General features: G+C 34.8%; 1 protein-coding gene and 1 non-coding gene across 2 annotated transcripts; one reads left to right on the forward strand and one right to left on the reverse strand.

The window, feature by feature from the left end:
• The first annotated feature begins 3,993 nt into the window (after window positions 1-3,993).
• LOC148770211 (small nucleolar RNA R71) lies at window positions 3,994-4,100 on the forward strand. Its single transcript, XR_016031955.1, has one exon. It is a non-coding gene; the product is annotated as a small nucleolar RNA R71 (small nucleolar RNA).
• Window positions 4,101-11,280: 7,180 nt separating this feature from the next.
• On the reverse strand, window positions 11,281-12,659 carry LOC105962687 (putative membrane-associated kinase regulator 4). The gene has a single exon (XM_012987002.2). The coding sequence runs from the start codon at window positions 12,550-12,552 to the stop codon at window positions 11,500-11,502; it is 1,053 nt and encodes a 350-aa protein (XP_012842456.2). The 5' UTR covers window positions 12,553-12,659; the 3' UTR covers window positions 11,281-11,499.
• Between the last annotated feature and the right edge of the window lie 7,350 nt (window positions 12,660-20,009).

The raw sequence follows: 20,009 nt of genomic DNA on the forward strand, positions 1-20,009 counted from the left end.
TCTTTGGTTCGAGGTAGGAAATATGAGTATGTGTGGCTATTCTTCTTGAAATTAGGTGATTACGCCAAAATTTGCAAGATAGGCGTTTGAAACAATGAATTCACCTCTACGGACTTTAATAAACTCGATTCTCAAAAGTTCAAAAGTCTCCACTTTTGCTTTTGAGGCAATGGATCGAGTTTTCAAAAATAATTCAACAACTAGTCCTTATTTCTCCCTTCTTGTCTCTTCTTCTTCTTCTTTTTCTTTTTTTTTTTTTGTTTTTTTTTTTTTGTTTTTTTTTTTTTTGAAGAAGAAGAAGGACCTTATAAAAATTTTCGACCGAACTCCAAGGGATAATTTTTTCAAGAATCTCCACCTATTCTACCTTACACATTGGCTAAAAGAAAGAACACATTTTCTCCGAGGCTCAAAACAAGGTTCTAAGGATAATTTCGATAAAAAGGTCGGCTTGAAAGGCTCAAACCGTTCAAAGAAGGCCCAAATCATATCCCAAATCACTCACTACTCAATACTTCGTATCATAACATTCCTAAGGTGAGTCTTAAAACCGAACATAGCATGATCTAGCACAAATTAATTCCAGATTTAAAATACAAAACATTCAACAAAAGCAATGCACAAAATGTGATTCCTAGCAATAATTCGCTTCTAAGTCACGTTGAATCGAAAGCTAAACAAACATCAAATCCTTATCACACAAAACAAGCAATCTCATCATCAAACATTGATCATCTCTCATCATCATAAATCATCGATGCATTCGACTCAAGCAATTTTTTTTTTTTTTTTTTTTTTTTTTTAATTAATCCGGAAAAACGAGAAAAACAATAAAAATGAATAAAATCTAATGCATGCAAACTAAAACAAATAAGCACAAAAATAACATGTTTTTCACCCCCAAACTTAAAATTTTCGTTGCCCTCAACGAAATTAGCACAAAGTTTAAGGATAGAAAACACCTGATTTATTCGGAGTCGATGTGATCGGGGTGCTCCTCTCTCGCTCTCTCACGCTCGTCCTCATCGGAAAGCTCGGGTACGGGCTCAAGAATGGGTGCCGGTAAAAATTAGACGAGAATCGACCCCCAAACTTGGTTGGAGCAATTTGTCGAACACCTTGTGGGCGTGCCTTGAATGAGTAGATTTTGTAGAGGTTGGCTTGATTCTCTAGCCTCCCTGTCAATACCAACACAAAATAAGAATCGGAGAGTGTGTGAGTGAATTATGTGTGTGGAATCGAAGAATTTTTGGAAGAGAAATTCAAAAAAATTTGAAAATTCGTGTGTGGAGTTAGGGAGAACGAAAGAGGAGAATTTAAGAAATAATGGGGGAGAAAATATAATTTTTGAAAATTTAAACGCCTCCTATTGAGGTCGGACGGCCGTCCCACGTATTTGCCTAATTCTCGGACGGCCGTCCGAGAATTAGTTTGCTGTCACTGGTTTGGGGACGGCCGTCCCGGTTTCAAGGCTAAAACTCGGACGGCCGTCTGAGGCTGCTGGTTCTCTTCTGGTTGTGGGACGGCCGTCCCATTTTTAAGGTATATTTTGGGACGGCCGTCTCAAATGCAGTGCTGCAATTTTTTTTTTTTTTTTTTTTTTTTTTTTTTTTTTTTTTGCGGACAGCCGACTCGACCCCCGATCATGTATTCGACCCTGAAAAGTAAAATTCAAATGAATAAATTAGAATGCATGCTTACGATATTAAAAACGAAACGAAAAAACAAAGAAAACTACGAAAACAATAAAGCTCGGGTTGCCTCCCGAGAAACGCTAAGTTTAAAGTCTTCAGCCGGACATTGCTTTGTTATTTTCAAGCAAAAGTGACCGAGGTCACTTGGCATTCTTCACTCGCTTCCCAATACGATTTGAGCCGGCTCCGCTTCACGTTGAACGTACGATTTGAATCGCGCTCCTTTATTTTGACCACCTCGTGAGGAAGAATTTCTTGGACAATAAACGGCCGCGACCACTTTGATTTGCGCTTCCTTGGAAATAACCAAAGACGGGATTTGCACAATAACACCAATTGTTCATTGTGCAATTCCTTTTTGATTTTCTTCTTACGACCACAATAGCTTGACTCATCCTTCTCTCGTGATTTGCTCGAGTCTTTGGGTGGCAACATCTTCCTTGCACTCTCATCGCCGTTAAGACTCAAACTCGTATGACTTTCTCTCGGAGGAGTTGAAATTGAGTCCATGAAGTAAACTTGCTCCTTCCGATTTTCGTTTCCGCCATCATCTCCTGCACTCAAAGATGCTTTCCCATTATCCAAGATCGAAACATCAAATTTTTCATTATTTGTAAAATCCATCAGCTCAATAGCAAAACAATCATTATTATCACATGGATTTTTATTAACACTAAAAACATTGAATTTGATTGTTTGATCATGCACAGTCATTGTAAGATCACCACTAGCACAATCAATGAGAGTTTTCGACGTGGCTAAAAACGGTCTCCCTACGATAAGAGGTATCTCCCTATCCTCATCTATATCTAGTATCACGAAATCAACAGGGAAGATAAATTTATTGACTTTCACTAGCACATTCTCTAAAATACCTTTTGGGTAAACTAAAGATCTATCGGCTAATTGAAGAGTTATAGCCGTCGGTTCAATTTCTCCTAACCCAAGATTTTTAAAGGTTGAATAAGGCATAAGATTAATGCTAGCGCCTAAATCAATGAGCGATCTAAAATTTTTACCTCCTATAGTACAAGGAATAGTAAACTTACCTGGATCGCCGAGTTTTTGTGGAAGAGGCCGAGTAAGAATTGCACTAATTTGCTCTGTGAGTTGGATCATCTCGTTCCCTTGCAATTTCTTACTTTTCTTCACGAGGTCCTTGAGGAACTTCACCCACTTTGGCATCTTTTGAAGTGCTTCACTGAAAGGAATATTTATGCGAATTTCCTTCAACTTGTCCAAAAATCTTTGATATTCGGCATCGAGCTTCTTCATTATAAACTTTTGAGGATAAGGAATTGGAGGGACTCGTGAAGGCACCGTTGATGGTGGCTCTTCATGAGTTGATTCTTTTTCCTCATTTACTTTCGGCTTCTCGATTACCGTGTTTCTCTTCTCTTTTCGTGGGGCTTCCTCCAATTGCTTCCCATTCTTCAAGGTGACTGCTGGGCACGTCTCGACCTCGATCTTTTTTGTTAGCAATCTTTGTGGATATGGGATTGGCTCAACCCATTCGGCTACAGTGTCTTGCGGCTTGACTTGAATTTCTTTCTTTTTCTCGATTTTGAAATCGATAGCTTGGCACGTCTCGAACTTTTGCTTTCGAGGATCTTCCGTATTCGATGGCAATGCTCCTTGCGGACGGTTCTCATGATTCAAAGCTAATTGAGCGAGTTGATTCTCCAAATTTCGCAACGAGGCTTGGGTAGCTGTCATGAATTGGGCCAATATCTCATCCGTGTTTGATTTTTGGGCCGGTGGATTGTTGCCTTGATAGCTTTGTTGAGGAGGGGCTTGATTTTGGAATTGACCTTGAGGTCTTTGATATCCTTGGCCTTGTTGATTTCCTCCATATTGCCCTTGTGATCTCCACCCTTGATTTTGGAATTGGCGAGGCGCGTTGTTGACATAGTTGAGCGACTCCACATCTTGTTGGCATTGGAGTGTGTAATGATTTCCCCCGCAAATTTCACAACATGGAGACTCAACGGCATGGACTTGTTGTGGTGGACTTGCTTTGATGTGCTTAAGAAGGAGTTGATTTTGTTGAGCAATTTGGGTCACTTGAGCTTGAAGGGCCGTAATTGCATCTAACTCCAACACTCCGGGAACTTTCTTGGCACCACTAACCGTCCTCTCGCTTGACTTGGCAAACCGATTTTGTGCAATTTGATCCAACATGATGAAAGCATCTGGTATCGATTGACTCATAAAATTTCCCCCGGTTGATGCATCTAAGACCGTTCGTGCATTCTCGTTAATCCCTTGGTAGAAGATGTGGATTTGCCGCCATTGTTCGACTCCATGTGTTGGACATTGCTGCAAAAGAGTTTTAAATCTCTCCCATGCCTCATATAATTGCTCGCCTTGCTCTTGGACAAAATTATGAATTTCTCGTCGGATTCTCTCGTCCTTCTCGGGTGAGCTATAGACTTTCATGAAAAGGTTGAGGAGTTGAGGCCACGACGAGATAGAGTGGGGGGCTTGGGACATCAACCACTGGCGAGCTCTTCCTTGTAGGGAGTGCTTGAAGAGAATTAATTGAAGCGCCTCTTGGGAAACGCTGTTTTAACGGTGGGAATTACAGGTATCTAGAAAATTGACAATGTGAAGATGGGGATCTTCACCTGCCAACCCACTAAATAGCCCGTTATTTTGGAGCATCGTCAAAAGGCCTTGCTTGATCTCAAAATTGTGCGCCTCAATGGGTGGATATTGGATGCTCGGGCGGAATCCGTCTAGAGTTGGGATTATGTAGTCTTGAAGTGCCCGTGGACGAACTGCTGGCTGTGCTGGAAGTTGAGGGGGAGGGTCTTGGACTTGGTTTCCGTTGGCCTCGAGTAAATTACCCGCGGCCCTGCGTTCTTCGTCCTCCATTATATTGTTTTCGCGTTGAAGTCTCCTAGCCGCTCGAAAAGTACGTTCGATTTCGGGATCAAACGGTTCTCTAGCAAGATCGAGTCTTCTACGCATACATAGTACCTTAAAAAAAATAAAACAAAAATTAAATGGGTGAATCGTGAAAATTGTTCAAATCTAGAGCTAGAATAAAATAAATAATTAAAATATTCTCCGGCAACGGTGCCAAAAACTTGTTGGTCGAAAACCTACACACAAGTGCACGTATCGTACAAGTAATATAGTCGACAATTAAGTCCGGATATCGAACCCACAGGGAATATTTAATTATCTAATCCTAGACGCGAAATTCTACCAATTATTATCAAGTCCACCCTACACAGTCGACTTTAGAGAGAATTAACTAAAATAAATTAAAAAGCAAATTAAAACGACAAAGCAAGAAAGCAAATTAAACACGAAGATTTATCAGAGTAAACGAGCCTAGGATTTTATTCTTCCCCATATGTGATTATTATTCCCCCAATTCCTTCAATTATGCAAGCAATTAACCCGGATTATTAACCCGAGATGCTAAAATAATCATAACCCGCTTCCGCGTGTATTACAATTCTAATATTCTAGATTCAATTACTATATTCCTATGCAATTAATTCTAGAACACAACATTAAGCACAAATCTCAATAATGGCTACCTAAGAGATTAACTATATTCCTATGTTAATACCACAAAGGCTCTTCTACCACAATTCTAATTATTAACCCGATCTTCCGATTCATGCGATTAACAATAATATAAAAGCGCATAAAGTTGCCAGTTTCATGAACTTAATAAAACAAGTAGAAGAAATAATCCGGAATTAAAACTTGCATAAAATCATAGAATTGGGTTCATAAATCCCACATAGGGTTCCAAATAAAATCCTAGAAATAAGTAATTTAGCTACTCATGATTAAAGCAAAAACGCAAATAAAATAAATCATAGACGGTAAATCTATGCTTGAAGTCTTCGCATTCTTCGTCTTCGTTATTGCTTTGTTGCTCTCCAAATTGCGTAAAAAAAATCCCTAATTGTGTGCTTGGCTTGGTCTTATATAGGGTGAATAACTTGGGGAAGAAGGCAGTTTCCTTGTGCAATTAAAATTCCTTTACTGCGCAACTTCGGAGTCTCGGACGGGGGTCTCACAAATTGAACTAAAACTGGGACGGGGGTCTCAGCTTTAAATCTTCAGAATTTTGATATTTTCACTTTTGACCCATATTTTCGCCAAAATTGCAGTTTTGACCCCATATTTTTCCAATCTTCAATTTGTACCTAAAATACAATAAATCAACTTTTTAAGCACCAATTATCGTTAAAACACACCAAAAGCTCAAATAAAAAGATATGATAAAGTGTAAAAATATACACTTAACAATGGCGCAATTAATTATACCAGGAAGAACACTAAAGGGTGGAAATCGACTATCTTAGATCATGAATTTTTGTATGTTAGATGTGTTGAAACTATTACATTTAGTATTCATGCATTTTAATATTCATGTACTTGGTAGTTTGAAAGTCCATTTTAGTTATCTAGGCAAGAGTTTTAACAGTCATTTTATTATCTATTTAAAGGGTCTTCACCTTTGCAATTATAACAAAAGAAATCAAGAATTCACTAGAAATAAAATTACTAGTAAGAGTTTTCCATAGCAACTCTTTCCTATATTTTTCTTGGTTTTCTTTTCATGCATTTCCGAAAAATATCCAACAAGATGTTGTGCGCATATTTTGAATCTCATTGTGTAGGATGGTTTAAAAGAACAAAATGATTCAATTCTAAAGATTCGAAATGCCATAAGATATGTGCGTTCATGTCCGATGTCTTGATATTGAAACTAGATGGACTTCTACTTATTTAATGCTAGAAGCTGCTACCAAGATAAACCTTTGAGAGGCTAAGAGAAGATGACCCAAGCTATTGGATGTACTTTACACTCAGTGACAAAGATAATGATGACGGGACCGAAATCCAAATGTTGAGAATGAAGAAACTTGTGAAAGAAGAAAAGCAAAAGATATAGAGAAAATATATTGGCCCGCCTGATGAAGATGATTGGAGTGTTGAGAACTTTTATACAGATTTTGAAACTTTTCTATGATGTTATTTTGCAAGTAATATCTAATATATTTTTTTTCAAAAACTTGTGGCAGTCAAAACTAGATTGAAGTTTTTGTCTAAACACCCCGATCCAAAAATATGTCTTATGGCACTTGAGATGCAGAAAAAATCAGGAAATACTAGGAAAGTCTTGATAACTTGAATTTTCTTGTATATTCTGCTATTGTATTGGATCCACGCTATAAACTGAGGTTTGTGAGGTTTTGTCTTAATCAAGTTTATGAGAAAGACACTACATCGGTTAGTGTTATGGAAAGTGTTGATTCGCTTGTACGAGTGTTATCAAAATTGTTCTCCCCGTCAAAATTCTAAAAGTAGGGTTGCAACCTCAAGTCAGGCTCCAACTGACGTGACGAACATGGATGATGATGTGGAGTCAGGTAACTCTTTAGCTTTTCAATTTGCAAAACAAATGGAGAAAGATCAATGTGTGCAGAGTTAGTCAGAACTTACTAGATATTAGGAAAAACAAATGGAGAAAGATCAATGTGTGCAGAGTTATTCAGAACTTACTAGATATTAGGAAGAGAATTGTAAAGAGAGTGTTGAGTCCTTCGATTTATTGAGGTGTTGGAAGAAAAATTCTATTAGATTTCCTATTCTCTCTCAATTAGCTAGAGATATTTTGGCTACCCCGGTCTATACAATGGCATCCGAGTCAGCCTGTAGTACAGGTGGTTGTATTCTTAATTCATATCAAAGTTCTCTTAATCCTTAAATGGTTGAGCCTCTTATATGTTTGCAAAGCTGGTTAAGATCAAAACCCGTCATGATTGAAATCCAAAAACTCATGATAGAAGTATCTTTTAAAAAAGTGGGGAAATATGATGAAATTGTAAAAGGTAAATTTATTGTTATTTAATTTGAAATTTTGATTATCATGCTTTTAGATTGTATTATAATTGTTGGCACCAGGTTTCTGTTAGTGAAGATTGAAGAAATCCGCCATACGTGGAAATTAAAGATTGGAAAAAAATTGTTTTCCATGTTTATTTTAGAATTAATTAGAGTCCTATTCTTGTAATATTTTTATTAGGACTTAGATTTATTTTCATGTATTATATTCTAGTTAGGTATCTTTTGTACTTATCTAGAATTGAAGTAGAAATCGACTAGGATTCTGTTACCTAGTTAAATCGATTTCTTAGGGCCCAAGTTAGGTTTAGGGTGGTTATTTCATGCCTATATAAGGCTCTCAACCTCATATGAGTCCTATGGAGCTTTAATAAGAAAAATCCCAGCATAAAGGCTTTGAAGGGTGCAACCCGTGTTGTAGCCCTGTCGGCACATCAGGTGTGGCAGCATAACAGGTTTCTTCTACCAAGCTAATTAAAAAGTCAAAGCAAGAAAGCAAATTAAACACGAAGATTTAATCAAAGTAAACATATGCCCCCTATGTGATTATTACACCCCCAATTCCTTCAATTATGCAAGCAATTAACCCGGATTGTTAACCTGAGATGCTAATTTAATCATAACCCGCTTCCGCGTGTATTACGATTCTAATACCCTAGATTCAATTATTGTATTCCTACGCAATTAATTCTAGAACATAGCATTAAGCATAAATCTCAATAATGGTTACCTAAGAGATTAACTATATTTCTATGTTAATACCACAAAGGCTCTTCTACCACAGTTCTAATTATTAACCCGATCTTCCGATTCATGCGATTAACAATAACATAAAAGCACATAAGGCGATCAAGTTGATGCACTTAATAAACAAGTAGAAGAAATAATCCGGAATTAAAACTTGCATAAAATCATTGAATAAGGTTCATAAATCTCACATAGGGTTCCAAATAACATCATAGAAATAAAGACTTAGCTACTCGTGATTCTTATGATAAAGAAAATAAAATAAATAAATTAAAGAAGAAAAACTATGCTTGAGTCTTCGTTGATCTTCGTTCCTCGCTTTTTGTGGTGTCAATTTTCGTGCTTATGGTGTAGAGACTTGTTGCTTTCATAGGCTTTTCTTGATAAGGAAGTAGTGGAAAGCTAATAGGAATCAATTTGCGCCACTTTCCCTCATCAGGATTTGTTCTTCTATTTACGCCACGTTGGAGTCCGAATTTTGGAATGTTGCGTAAATAAGAATTGTAGCCCTTGAAATTAGCTTTCCAATGCCGCCAAAATCAGCTGATTTGGAGTTCGTGTGAGAGAGATATGCTTGAAATTGTGGACACTGCCAAAGCTGTGGCGAGATTCCTTCTTCCAATTTGATTTATTTCCTTATTTGCAACTTTTTCCTTTTTTGATCTTTTTTCCTTCATGAACACCTAATTCTCGTTTTCACCTATAAAACACAAAATCAATCAATTAAAGCACAAATATAATTAAATCTAAACAAAAGATCTACGTAAAGTAAACGTATTGAGCGTAAAATCTACACTCAACACACCCCCAAACTTGAACTTTTGCTTCTCCTCAAGCAAAATCTAATCGTAAGCAAATAACTCAACTACCGCCTCATCACATAGATTAATGACCAACTTCACGTTTTCAGATCTTGTAATTATAATGAAAATTCTTAGGCATTCGCAAGCTAAAAATTCAAAAGCACTTAGTTACTTCCATAGCCAAAAACCACAAATCATGCAATTGCTTCAAGCATCCAATATTATATTTGACTCAAAATACTCACCAAATTATTCTACTCTACTAATATCGAACATTAAGCTATTGGGACCATTGGGGCTTTTTGGCTTTCAATTGTTAGGCTCTTTGGTTCGAGGTAGGAAATATGGGTATATCTGGCTATTTTTCTTGAATTGAGGTGATTACGCTGAAATTTGAAAGATAGGCGTTAGAAACAATGAATTCACTTAAGAGTTCAAAAGTCTCCACTTTTGCTCTTAAGACAATTAATCGAACTTTCAAAACAATTCAATAACTAGTCCTTACTTCTCTCTTCTAATCTCTTTTTTTTTTTTTTTTTCTTTTTAATATATATATATATATATATATATATATATATATATATATATATATAAGCATATATATATTGGTCTCTTTTTTTTTCTTTTTTTCTTTTTTTTTTAAATGAGAAGAAGAAGAAGGACCTTATAAAATTTCTCGACCGAACTCCAAGGGGTAATTTTTCAAGAATCTCCATCTATTCTACCTTATACACATTGGCTAAAATAAAGAACACCTTTTTTTCGAGGCTCTAATCAAGGTTCAAAGGAAAATTTCGATAAGAAGGTCGGCTTGAAAGGCTCAAACGGATCAAAGAAGACCCAAATCATATCCCAAATCATTCACTACTCAATACTTCGTATCATAAATTTCCTAAAGTGAGTTTAAAAAACCGAACATATAGCATGATCTAACACAAATTAATTCCAAATTTAAAATACAAAACATTCAACCAAAGCAATGCACAAAGTGTGATTCCTAGAAATAATTCGTTTCTAAGTTCCGTTGAATCGAAAGCTAAACAAACATTTAATCCTTAGCACAACAAAACAAGCAATTGCATCATTATAACTCATCGATGCGTTCGACTCAAGCAAATTTTTTTTTTATAAAGAAAACAATAAATAAACAAAAACGACTAAAAAAAATCCTAAAGCATGCATGCAATCTGAAACATATAAAGCACATAAAAAGTGTTTTTCCACCCCCAAACTTAAAATTTACATTGTCCTCAATGTAATTAAAACGAAGTTTAATGATAGAATACACCTTGATTAGTCGAAACGTCCTTCACGTGTTGCACTCCTCCATCTCTTCCTCTTCCAAGCAAACTCTTTTTTTTCTTTTTATGAACAGATGCAATTTGCAATTTTATGAACTCGCCATTGTTGGGTTGGGTTGATTTTTTCATAAACCCGCCCAAACCCGCTCGTGTTCTAATCTTCATAGACGCATTTAATGCCCTGATAGGCGCATTTATAGTACTGTCACGAAGATTTAATCCTTGGGTACGGTGTTCGCCAACAACAGAAAAATCGGAGCAACACTGATTCAGTACTTAGGGGTTTTACCTAAAACCATGGCCAGCGGTGTGTCACGCGCTAATTAGTTAGTCTATTCATGATGATTGCCCGAATTACCGTGAGACATTCGACGAGTGTACATGAACGGTGAGTTGACATATTTCAATCCGATTTTAGGGGGGCATTTGGGTGCTATTGAGGTAAGTATAAATAGGGGCCCACCCCTCCTACCCAGGGTAAGATTTACTAACACATATAACGCATTTTCATAAACACAGTATTACAAATCCTCTGACCAACACATCCTGATATCTACTGACTTGACCGTCGGAGTGCTAATTCCAGCGTCATTTTTGTTGTCTCTCAGTCGTCCCTTAAAAGGGGCCCCCATTACAATCGGTGTTTGGCGGACGGATTAGGTAGCAAAAGAACTTGTTCAAACGAGTCTAAAGAAAAAACTACGTCGCAACACACATTTGATTTATTTTCCAAAAGAACAAGCAACATTCATAAATATTTACTTGGATTTTTTTTAAGTTAAAGCAACGTTCATATTCATAAGAAAAAAAAAAATTGCACCACAAAGAAAGAAGGCATGATGTAACAAGTAATTCAATCATAAGAAACTAAGTTTAATAAAAGCAAAAGACAAATTTATTTTTGAACTTCACAAGGAAATCCAGAACAAGCTATTCTATATATGCAGCTATATATATATATATATCTAATTATTATGAATCTCATCATCCCATTAAATTAAAATTAATCTCAACTCAAGGTGTCCATTAGGACAAAAGAAGGGTCTCCCTTAATGCAATCTTCTTCGACAATGATCATATATAAGAAGCAGAAATCGAGCAAAAAGCGCGTTCTTTATCAACCTTCTGTGACCTCTTACAATGAGCAATCGCCGCCTGTATCGAACTGTCAATCTCCGAGCTCGAGCCACCACCGCACCTCTTCGAATCCGCAGTGCCCGAATTCGTCGAAGAAGAAGACGATTTTTTCGTCTTGGTCTTCGATTTCCTCTTGAAAGCTCCGGAAAACGATCTCCGATGATGATGACCCTCCACTAAATTATTAGTAGTGTTTTCTTTCTTGGCAATATTATTATTATTATTATTATTATAATCAGATGATGATGTTTTTTTCTTGGACTTAATTTGCCCAAACGCTTGCGGCGGCGGCGGCGCGTGAGTGTCGACCTTGGCGGAGGATTTGTGAGAGTAGTGTTTGACTTTTGGGAGGTGCTGGCTTTGGTCAACTGCAGCACAGCCGGAAGTGGTGAACAGAGATTTGAGGTAAGCCCACTTGAGCTTCGACCCAATGCCGATGCTGCTCGAAGAGCTGTTACTATTTTTGCTCTGCTTCGGCGGCCGAGATTTCTTCATCTGTTGGCCGAGTAATTCCGGCGACAAATTATTATTATTATTGTTATTATTGTTATAGTCGGCGAAATATTGTGCCGGGTTAAGTTCTCTGCTGACGTGGCAGGATTCCGCGGGGGAGATGTTGCATGATTGGAAAGGTGTGTTGGCCGTGGGAGTACTAAAGAGCGGGGTGCCGCCGCCGAAGGGATATTCTTCTTCTTGTTGTTGTTGTTGTTGTTCTTGTTGGTTGTTTGGGATTTGGTGGTGGAGAGGGAGGAGCTTGCCCATGTAGAAGAGGTCGTCGGCGGGGGAAGTGGTGGTGTGGCGGTCGGAGGAGCTGTTTGAGAAGCTTTGGAACTCGAATTCTTTATTATTAATAAGAAAGCTTTGGAAGGAGGAGGAGGAGGATGAATCCCGGTCGGGTTCCATGTTTATGTAACTATCTTCTGATTCCGATTCCGAAGAAGAAGATTCTGATTCTGTTTCTGTGTATGAGGTGTAAATGTTTGCTTCCATTTTGTTTCTCACTCTTTGTTTTCTGTAGGATTTGTTTGTTTGTTTGTTTGTTTGTTTAGGTAGGATGTCTGTAGCTGGTATGTGTAAGAAAATTAAGAGGGATGAAATGAAAGCTTTAAGTTTGGAATACTGCGTTCGAGCTTTCTTTATATATACTCGAAGATACCAATTTTTTTTTAATATTTATTTATTTATTATTATTATTTGTTTTTTCTCCTAGATTTTATGGGTTGGTTCAATTGATATTGGCCAAATTCAACAAACCAATTTTATTATTATAAGTGTGCTTTCTTATTTTAAATAAATTTTAATATTTGGTTTAATAAATTAATTTTTAAAAAAATCAAAATTTATGCTTACAAGTAGTGGTTGAACAAATATTATTGGTTAATAGTTTTTTTTTTCATGATCTTAGCAGCTATCTGCATATCCAAATATATATGAGATACGAAAGTATAAATTTACTCAGCAAAGGTTGGCTCAAGTCAGGAGTAGATCTAGAACTTAAAAAACAATCAATTTTTATTATACATAGTACAATAAAAAACAATCAATTTCTTTTTTTGGGGAGGAGGCGGCTGCCCCCTTGGCATAGCATAGGTACGCCTTGGGTTGGCTGCCGGGTCCCTTTGTTATACCCAAAAAAAAAAAAAAAAAAAAAAATTAAGTAACGAATTATTGAATTTTTTTCTTGGAAATTGTTTTCCGTGAAAAAAGATGAGATAGTTTGGGTAAAAATTTGCTATCAAACCTTAAGTCGTTCAAATCATTATATTAGTGAATCATATTTTCTTGTGATTGGTCCTAAACTCGATGATAATTCATATCGAAATTTCATAAACATATGCTTAGTTGAGCTCAACCGAATTAATTACTCATGTAGAAGAAATTCTCAAAATCACATAAACATTTTGTGAATTCAACTTGATGTAATCTACTTGCAATTTAGGCCAATGAGGTTTAAACTAATTACTTTTATGAAAAGCTTAATTAAAGGCTTCATTTAAAGTTTATTATTCTCAAAATTCACTATTTTGAGGGTTTATCCTATATTACATCGGGTGAAACAGATTGTGTAGATCTTTACCATTCATAAGTACACAAACACAAACCCATATTAGTGAGTTTGGACCAATGGTAAAAGTTTATGCGCTGTAATATTGACCGCATGTAGTATAAAAATTAAGCCTATTTTGAGATGTGTTTCTAGAGAACATTTTATTCTACTAGATATTTTGTTGTCGGCTTGAACATCGAAGGCAAATTATCAGAATAACTCCGACGAGTCATTTAGTGTTTATACTTTTTTATAAGCTTGCTTCTACATTTTTACTTGACACGTGAATTTCTACCCGAGATGCATGATATTGGACTTGGGCTTAGAAATTTGTAAGTTTTGTAAATATTTTTATAGTAACATCAACACTTAATTTTATTTTATTAAAACTATTTGAGCACGAGCCTTTACGAAGAAAACAGATCCAAATTATTATATACGAATTAAATCGCACAATGCTATTTACTTAAGTATTCTAAATAGAATTATTAGATGAAATTATTATAATCATCATTAGCACAACGTTATTCGTTGACAACTTGTATCGCTATAAATAAATGTATTTTGTGGTTTAATAATTGGGGTGTGCGGAGACCCGCAACTGTCCAGTAGCATCTCTAAAATTAAACCTACTAATATATAATGGTAGCAAGAACCCAGGATTCAAGGGACCAAAATAAAGTTATTCTATACTTTGGCATTTTTTATCAATTCAAAATTGTATATAGAGAGAGAGAGAGAGAGAGAGAGAGAGAGAGAGAGAGAGAGAGAGAGAGAGAGAGAGAGAGAGAGAGAGAGAGAGAGAGAGAGAGAGAGAGAGAGAGAGAGTAGATAGTCTGAAATTTCTTTTTTAGTTTTTTTATTAAATCTATGGTACGATGTAAATGTTGAATTTACTAATTGTTTTATAGGGTAAATTACAAACACCCCCTGAGGTATGACCAAATTACAAAAACACCCCTCTTGTTTAGATAATTACAACCACCCCCCTCAACTCATCAAATTTAGTGGAATCTTCGAGATTATATGGAATATTATCACTTTTGTACCCGTTTTATCCCATTCAAACTCTACATTATGAAGCAAGATGACCATAATATGTGATTTTTAGCTTGTATATATCAGTTTGTGGTGCATCGAAAACTGTATTTTTTACACAAAGAGTACAAACTAGAGCACATTTCACGGAATCTAGATGACTATGTTGAATTTGGCACCATAAAGGTAAGAAAAAATCATAGTTGATGGGGGTAGATGTAATTATTCAAACAAGAGGGGGGTTTTTGTAATTTAACCATACCTCAGGGGGTATTTGTAATTTACCTTTGTTTTATATTGAATGAATATTTGAATCACTAAGAAATGTGTTAAACATTGTGAACGATTAAGTTTATTTTATAATTAAATATCGATAATATTAGAACAATACTATTTTTCTATATCCCTACATAAATGGATATATATGTTATTGTTAATTTAATTGTGAGTAACATATATTGCTAAATATGATTTGCTTAATTAGTAAAATTAAAAAAAATTGATGAACATAAAACACTTCATGTAGACTAAGTTACATATATTTAACGTTGATATAATATAAAATCAAATTTAAAGTAAAAACTGGAAAATAACATTCTCAATTGTTAAAAATAAATATATATTATAAATTGAAAGTATGAAAATATATTAAAGTTGTTAAAAATAATCAAAAATATTTTTTTTTAGCTTGTCATATGATAAATTTTGCATATGGATTTTTTTTGACTAAGCTACTGTAGGATTCGAACACAAGACAATTCATTCGCCTTTTCCTCTTTCTTTTCATTTAAAATAATAAAATAAAAAATTACCTTATAAATTGGCTTACAACCGAACCTAAAGAGAAATAGAGAATCGAACATTTGACCTTAATACTACCCTCCCCACCCCAAAGCCACTCAAGCAATGGCTTCACAGTTAAACAAGATCGTTCGTATGACACGAATTCGATATCTTACTGAATAATCACCTCAATCAAAAACTTAAATAGTTAGTGAAGTTATATTTAATATTTATGTATTGCTCCAACACGCCCCCGATCACGCACAGTCGTATTATGTTTTTGAAATCTTGTATGCAGGGGCGGGCGTACCCATGGGTATACATGGGGTGGCCCCGCCCCCTAGATTTTCTTTTTAACATTTTAATAGGTATTTCTCTATTAGTTAATACACTTTCGCCTCCTCAAACTTTTAATGTTATACACTTTAGTACATAAAAATAAAAAGAAATCTTTTCTTAATTCATCCCATATTCTCGTCCGCCAAAAAAAAAACCCTTGGGGCGGCCTCTGCTTGTAAGTGAGATTTTTAAAATGAGTGACCATGGATATTCAAACACTTATTTGATATAACTGAAGATTAATCATGCTTGAATAATATAATTTTTCGAGTGTTATGAATTGTTGAACAAACACGTTATAAATATCGCACTCTTCAACATCAATAAAAAAAGAAATCCTACCTTCTTTTACTGAATTCAGGGATTAGCTTTTTTTCTTTTTTTCTAACCCAATTGTTTTTCTGTCTTTTGCGATGGTTAATATATATATTGTTGAGTGAGTACTCGTGTGCCATCTTTATCAATGATTTGTTTTCTAATAATACTTTTAAGCATTATTACATAATTATTTATTCAAAAAAATTAATATTTTATTGACTTAACATTTTCTATCACATTAGAAGATCCGACATTTCGTGGTGGAGTGATAGACCGTGAAGTTCGAGGTCTTTCTATAATATAACATATATTCTTTTAATTAAGGTTAAATAACACTTAACCCCACGTGGTTATAAACTTTTGCTGATGACCCCCTTGTACTTGTAATATCAGCACATTACCCCCTTGTGGTTGACGAGAGTAGTTTCCGTTTGTTTTTCTGTCAAACTTAATCGCATGTGTCAAACGTCAAAGTACTTTTTTCTGCAGATGAACCTTGTGCTTTCATTTTTCCTTTCATTTTTGCAGATGAGCACCTTAAAATTTGACGGAAAGACAAACGGAAGCTACTCCATAAACGACAAGCTAAGGGGGTTATGTGCTGATATTACGAGCACAAAGAATCATCTGCACAAATTTATAACCTGTCGTGGTCTTAAGTGCTATTTACCCTTCAATTAATTTGTCACATTTATATATTAATATATCTCTTAAAATAGTACTCTCCATTATATGCCTTCCCATATTGAGAAATAAGTATATATTTGAAAATATCTATTACTACTTAACTATAAATTACTTTGACTATTGTTGTTGGAAGATCATAGTATTAATACATTAAAGGTAACAAGCCATCATCCACATGTATTGGTTCAAACTCAATTGGATGCTATATTCTTGATCAAATGATAAACATTTTTATAATCCATTGCATATATTATCTACACACCTTTACTTGCGGTAATTAGACATGACTATTGAACTGGTTTGGCTCGAATGTGATTCTTAATCCGCTTGTAAATCAATCAAAATGGTCAATCGATTGAAAATTATAATAGACACGTGGGTATACAAATCAATTAAGAGTTGTATTGTTTAAAAAATATGACACGCCATGTAAATTTCACGTCTAATGGTCGATTTATCCATCATATTCGTTACATTTTAAGTTTTTGCTTTAACTTTGGTGCCTTGGTTGAGATCTTTCCACCATTACAAATTTTCAAGCCATTAAATATATTCGTTACACAATAAATTCGTATTAATAGTACAAATTAATATGATATTACGATCTTTCATCTTTCGACCATCATATCTTAGCTTGATTTATAACGAATTATATGTACTAGCTTAGTATTTAGTAAACTTTTAAAGTTATTGAAAAAATTTCATTACATAATTATTGTTGGTTTAGTATCCAACTTATAATCAAATTTTAAATGGAAGTATGAAAAGACACTGCCGATTTTAAATGAGTCATGTGTTCTTGCCATGAAAAAACATGTACTTTTAAACATGTTGCTAATTACTTTATTACTTAATTTGGCTTTCTAAAGCTAGATCAGATTTTCGAGTTACTACATAACAAGAATGATGTATATATGATGCTTTATCTATCATGGAACCTTCTTTTAATCCTTGATATATTGTACAAATGAAAAAAAAACAAGCAAATTTAAATGATTTTATATAAAACATGGAGAGGTTTTAGCTAGATTTACTCACACATAAATAAATAAGTAAATATAGACAAAATCAACAAGTTTTTTTTGGCGTCTTCGATTTTGTAGAACCTACACCTGGTGAAATACATTATATAGTTTTTAACCGTTGATCTACACATAATAACACACACTCGTGTGTATATGTGCTTAGTGAGTAGTTATTTATATAGACTATGATCTAAAATCACATAGTATATTTCACCAGGTATAGGATCTCAGAAGCCGACTTATTCCATTCTGGAAAAAATAGCATAATCAATATTCAAAGTATTTTGGGTACTTGTTGCCATTTTATAATCAAACATGTTTGGCTCTTAAGGTATATTTAATTTTGTCTTTGGGAAAACCCAAGAGCCAAGGGACCAAAGAAATTTCTCCAACTATAGAAAGAAGTGAACTAAGTTAGAGCCACAAATGCACTAAAATGACATAAAAGACCCACCACCACCACCCCATGATATCTGGATTTATTACAACCTTTGTATAGTTAACATGTAGACCCAAACCCGACTTTAATTTAATCCGATGATTGTCGGGAATCCAAACAGCACCTTATAGTGGGGAAAACGGACTTCACATACCGGACTACTCAGCTTTACTAGATTTTGAAGTCCACTAATCCACACCACAATTACTATGCCCTTACAAAGCCAAACACAATCATGCTTTCTTTTTACCAATCAACTTCAATTACCAATTTTCATATATAGTTTGATTGCTCGAGGAAAATTAAAGTTTTATCTTAATGAAGAAACATTAGACAAATAAAATTATTATTGCATTCTTATGTAAATACTTAATTTGTTTTTGATTGGATATTTATTATAAGATTAAATTCTGAGCGGATCAGCCGATATTTAACATAATTCTGATTCCACTAATTTTTTGACATGTGGCACTCTTAAGTCTTAACTCTTAATAAATCACGCTGATTATATTTAGGGTTAAAGGGTTATGGGTTATGCTGGTTTTTTTTTTTTTTTTTTTTTTTTTCAATTATTAGAATCTTAATTATATTTTTATTTATATTATTCACGTGTCAATCATCCTATGACATCCGATTTTCCTATTAAAACAGGCCATTCGGTCTTAATTTGCACCCTTTTATTATAGCATTTGTACCACTCTATCCCGCGTCCGATTAAATGTGGGATTGCGGGTCAACTTAATAGGTCCACTATTATCAGGCACCAAATACGTTCATTGACTTTTTGGGTGGACTTTTGGTAGCTAGGTGCTCTCGACCTTGTGCTTCAGGACCCCATAGTAACAATAAAGAATGCGCTAAACTATTAGCAGGAGTAGAAATTGCGGCCGTTAAGAAATTACAGCCTTCCAAATAGGAATTGGCCAATCCGTGGGTATACCATGAAGTTACAAAGGTTGTACATGTGAACCAACTCCCTAAAGAGAAATAGGCACAAGGAAAGAGCAATGGGCCGGACCAGCCCACAAAAACGAAACGGTCCCTCCGTAACCAGTCATCCATAATATCAAATAAATCATTTTCGTGATGCTCAACGATCCAGTGATTTGGCTAATGAACCGGGTTGAAGAACTCGATGTGTTTACAATATATGTTGTAAATCAATTAGCTCCGAGCTGAAAATCAAAATAGCTGAAGATACTTAGTAATCTTAATATTATTTGTTTTACATATAAAAATAATTATCTCTTCTAAATTTTAAATTATACCATATATCTTCTAAATTAATAAACAATCTACATATAACATGATATTTCTCTTTTTCTTTCGTCCACCGACTCTCTCCTACTTCTCTTTTTTCTAAATTCAAATAAATAAAATTATTTTTAAGATCGACGCGATGAAGATCAATAAAATTAATTTATTTATTGGTTAAAACATAAAAATGATAATATAGAAGAACTTCAGTGACAATGATTTATTTAAGAGTAAGATTCATTTTGCACTCCTATACTACGTGAAATGTATCATTTAACACTCTCTCGATGTATAGAGAACATCAAACACCCCCTATTGTTAGCCTTTTTTCCAAATTCCATTAGTCAAACGCTTTGACGGACTATTGCAACGAGCTGTTGGTTTTTTTTTTTCTTTCGAAAATACCAAAAAAAATCTCTATTATGAGTTGCTTCGTTTTGGCTATTTTTCGCTCTTTTTAGCTTCTTTATAACTTTATTTAATCATTTTACACTCTTTTTCAGCCCTTTTTTTC

The sequence above is a fragment of the Erythranthe guttata genome, chromosome 6 (genome assembly GCF_056151865.1).
Source record: "Erythranthe guttata isolate IM_541 chromosome 6, IM_541, whole genome shotgun sequence".
Classification (NCBI taxonomy): Eukaryota; Viridiplantae; Streptophyta; class Magnoliopsida; order Lamiales; family Phrymaceae; genus Erythranthe; species Erythranthe guttata.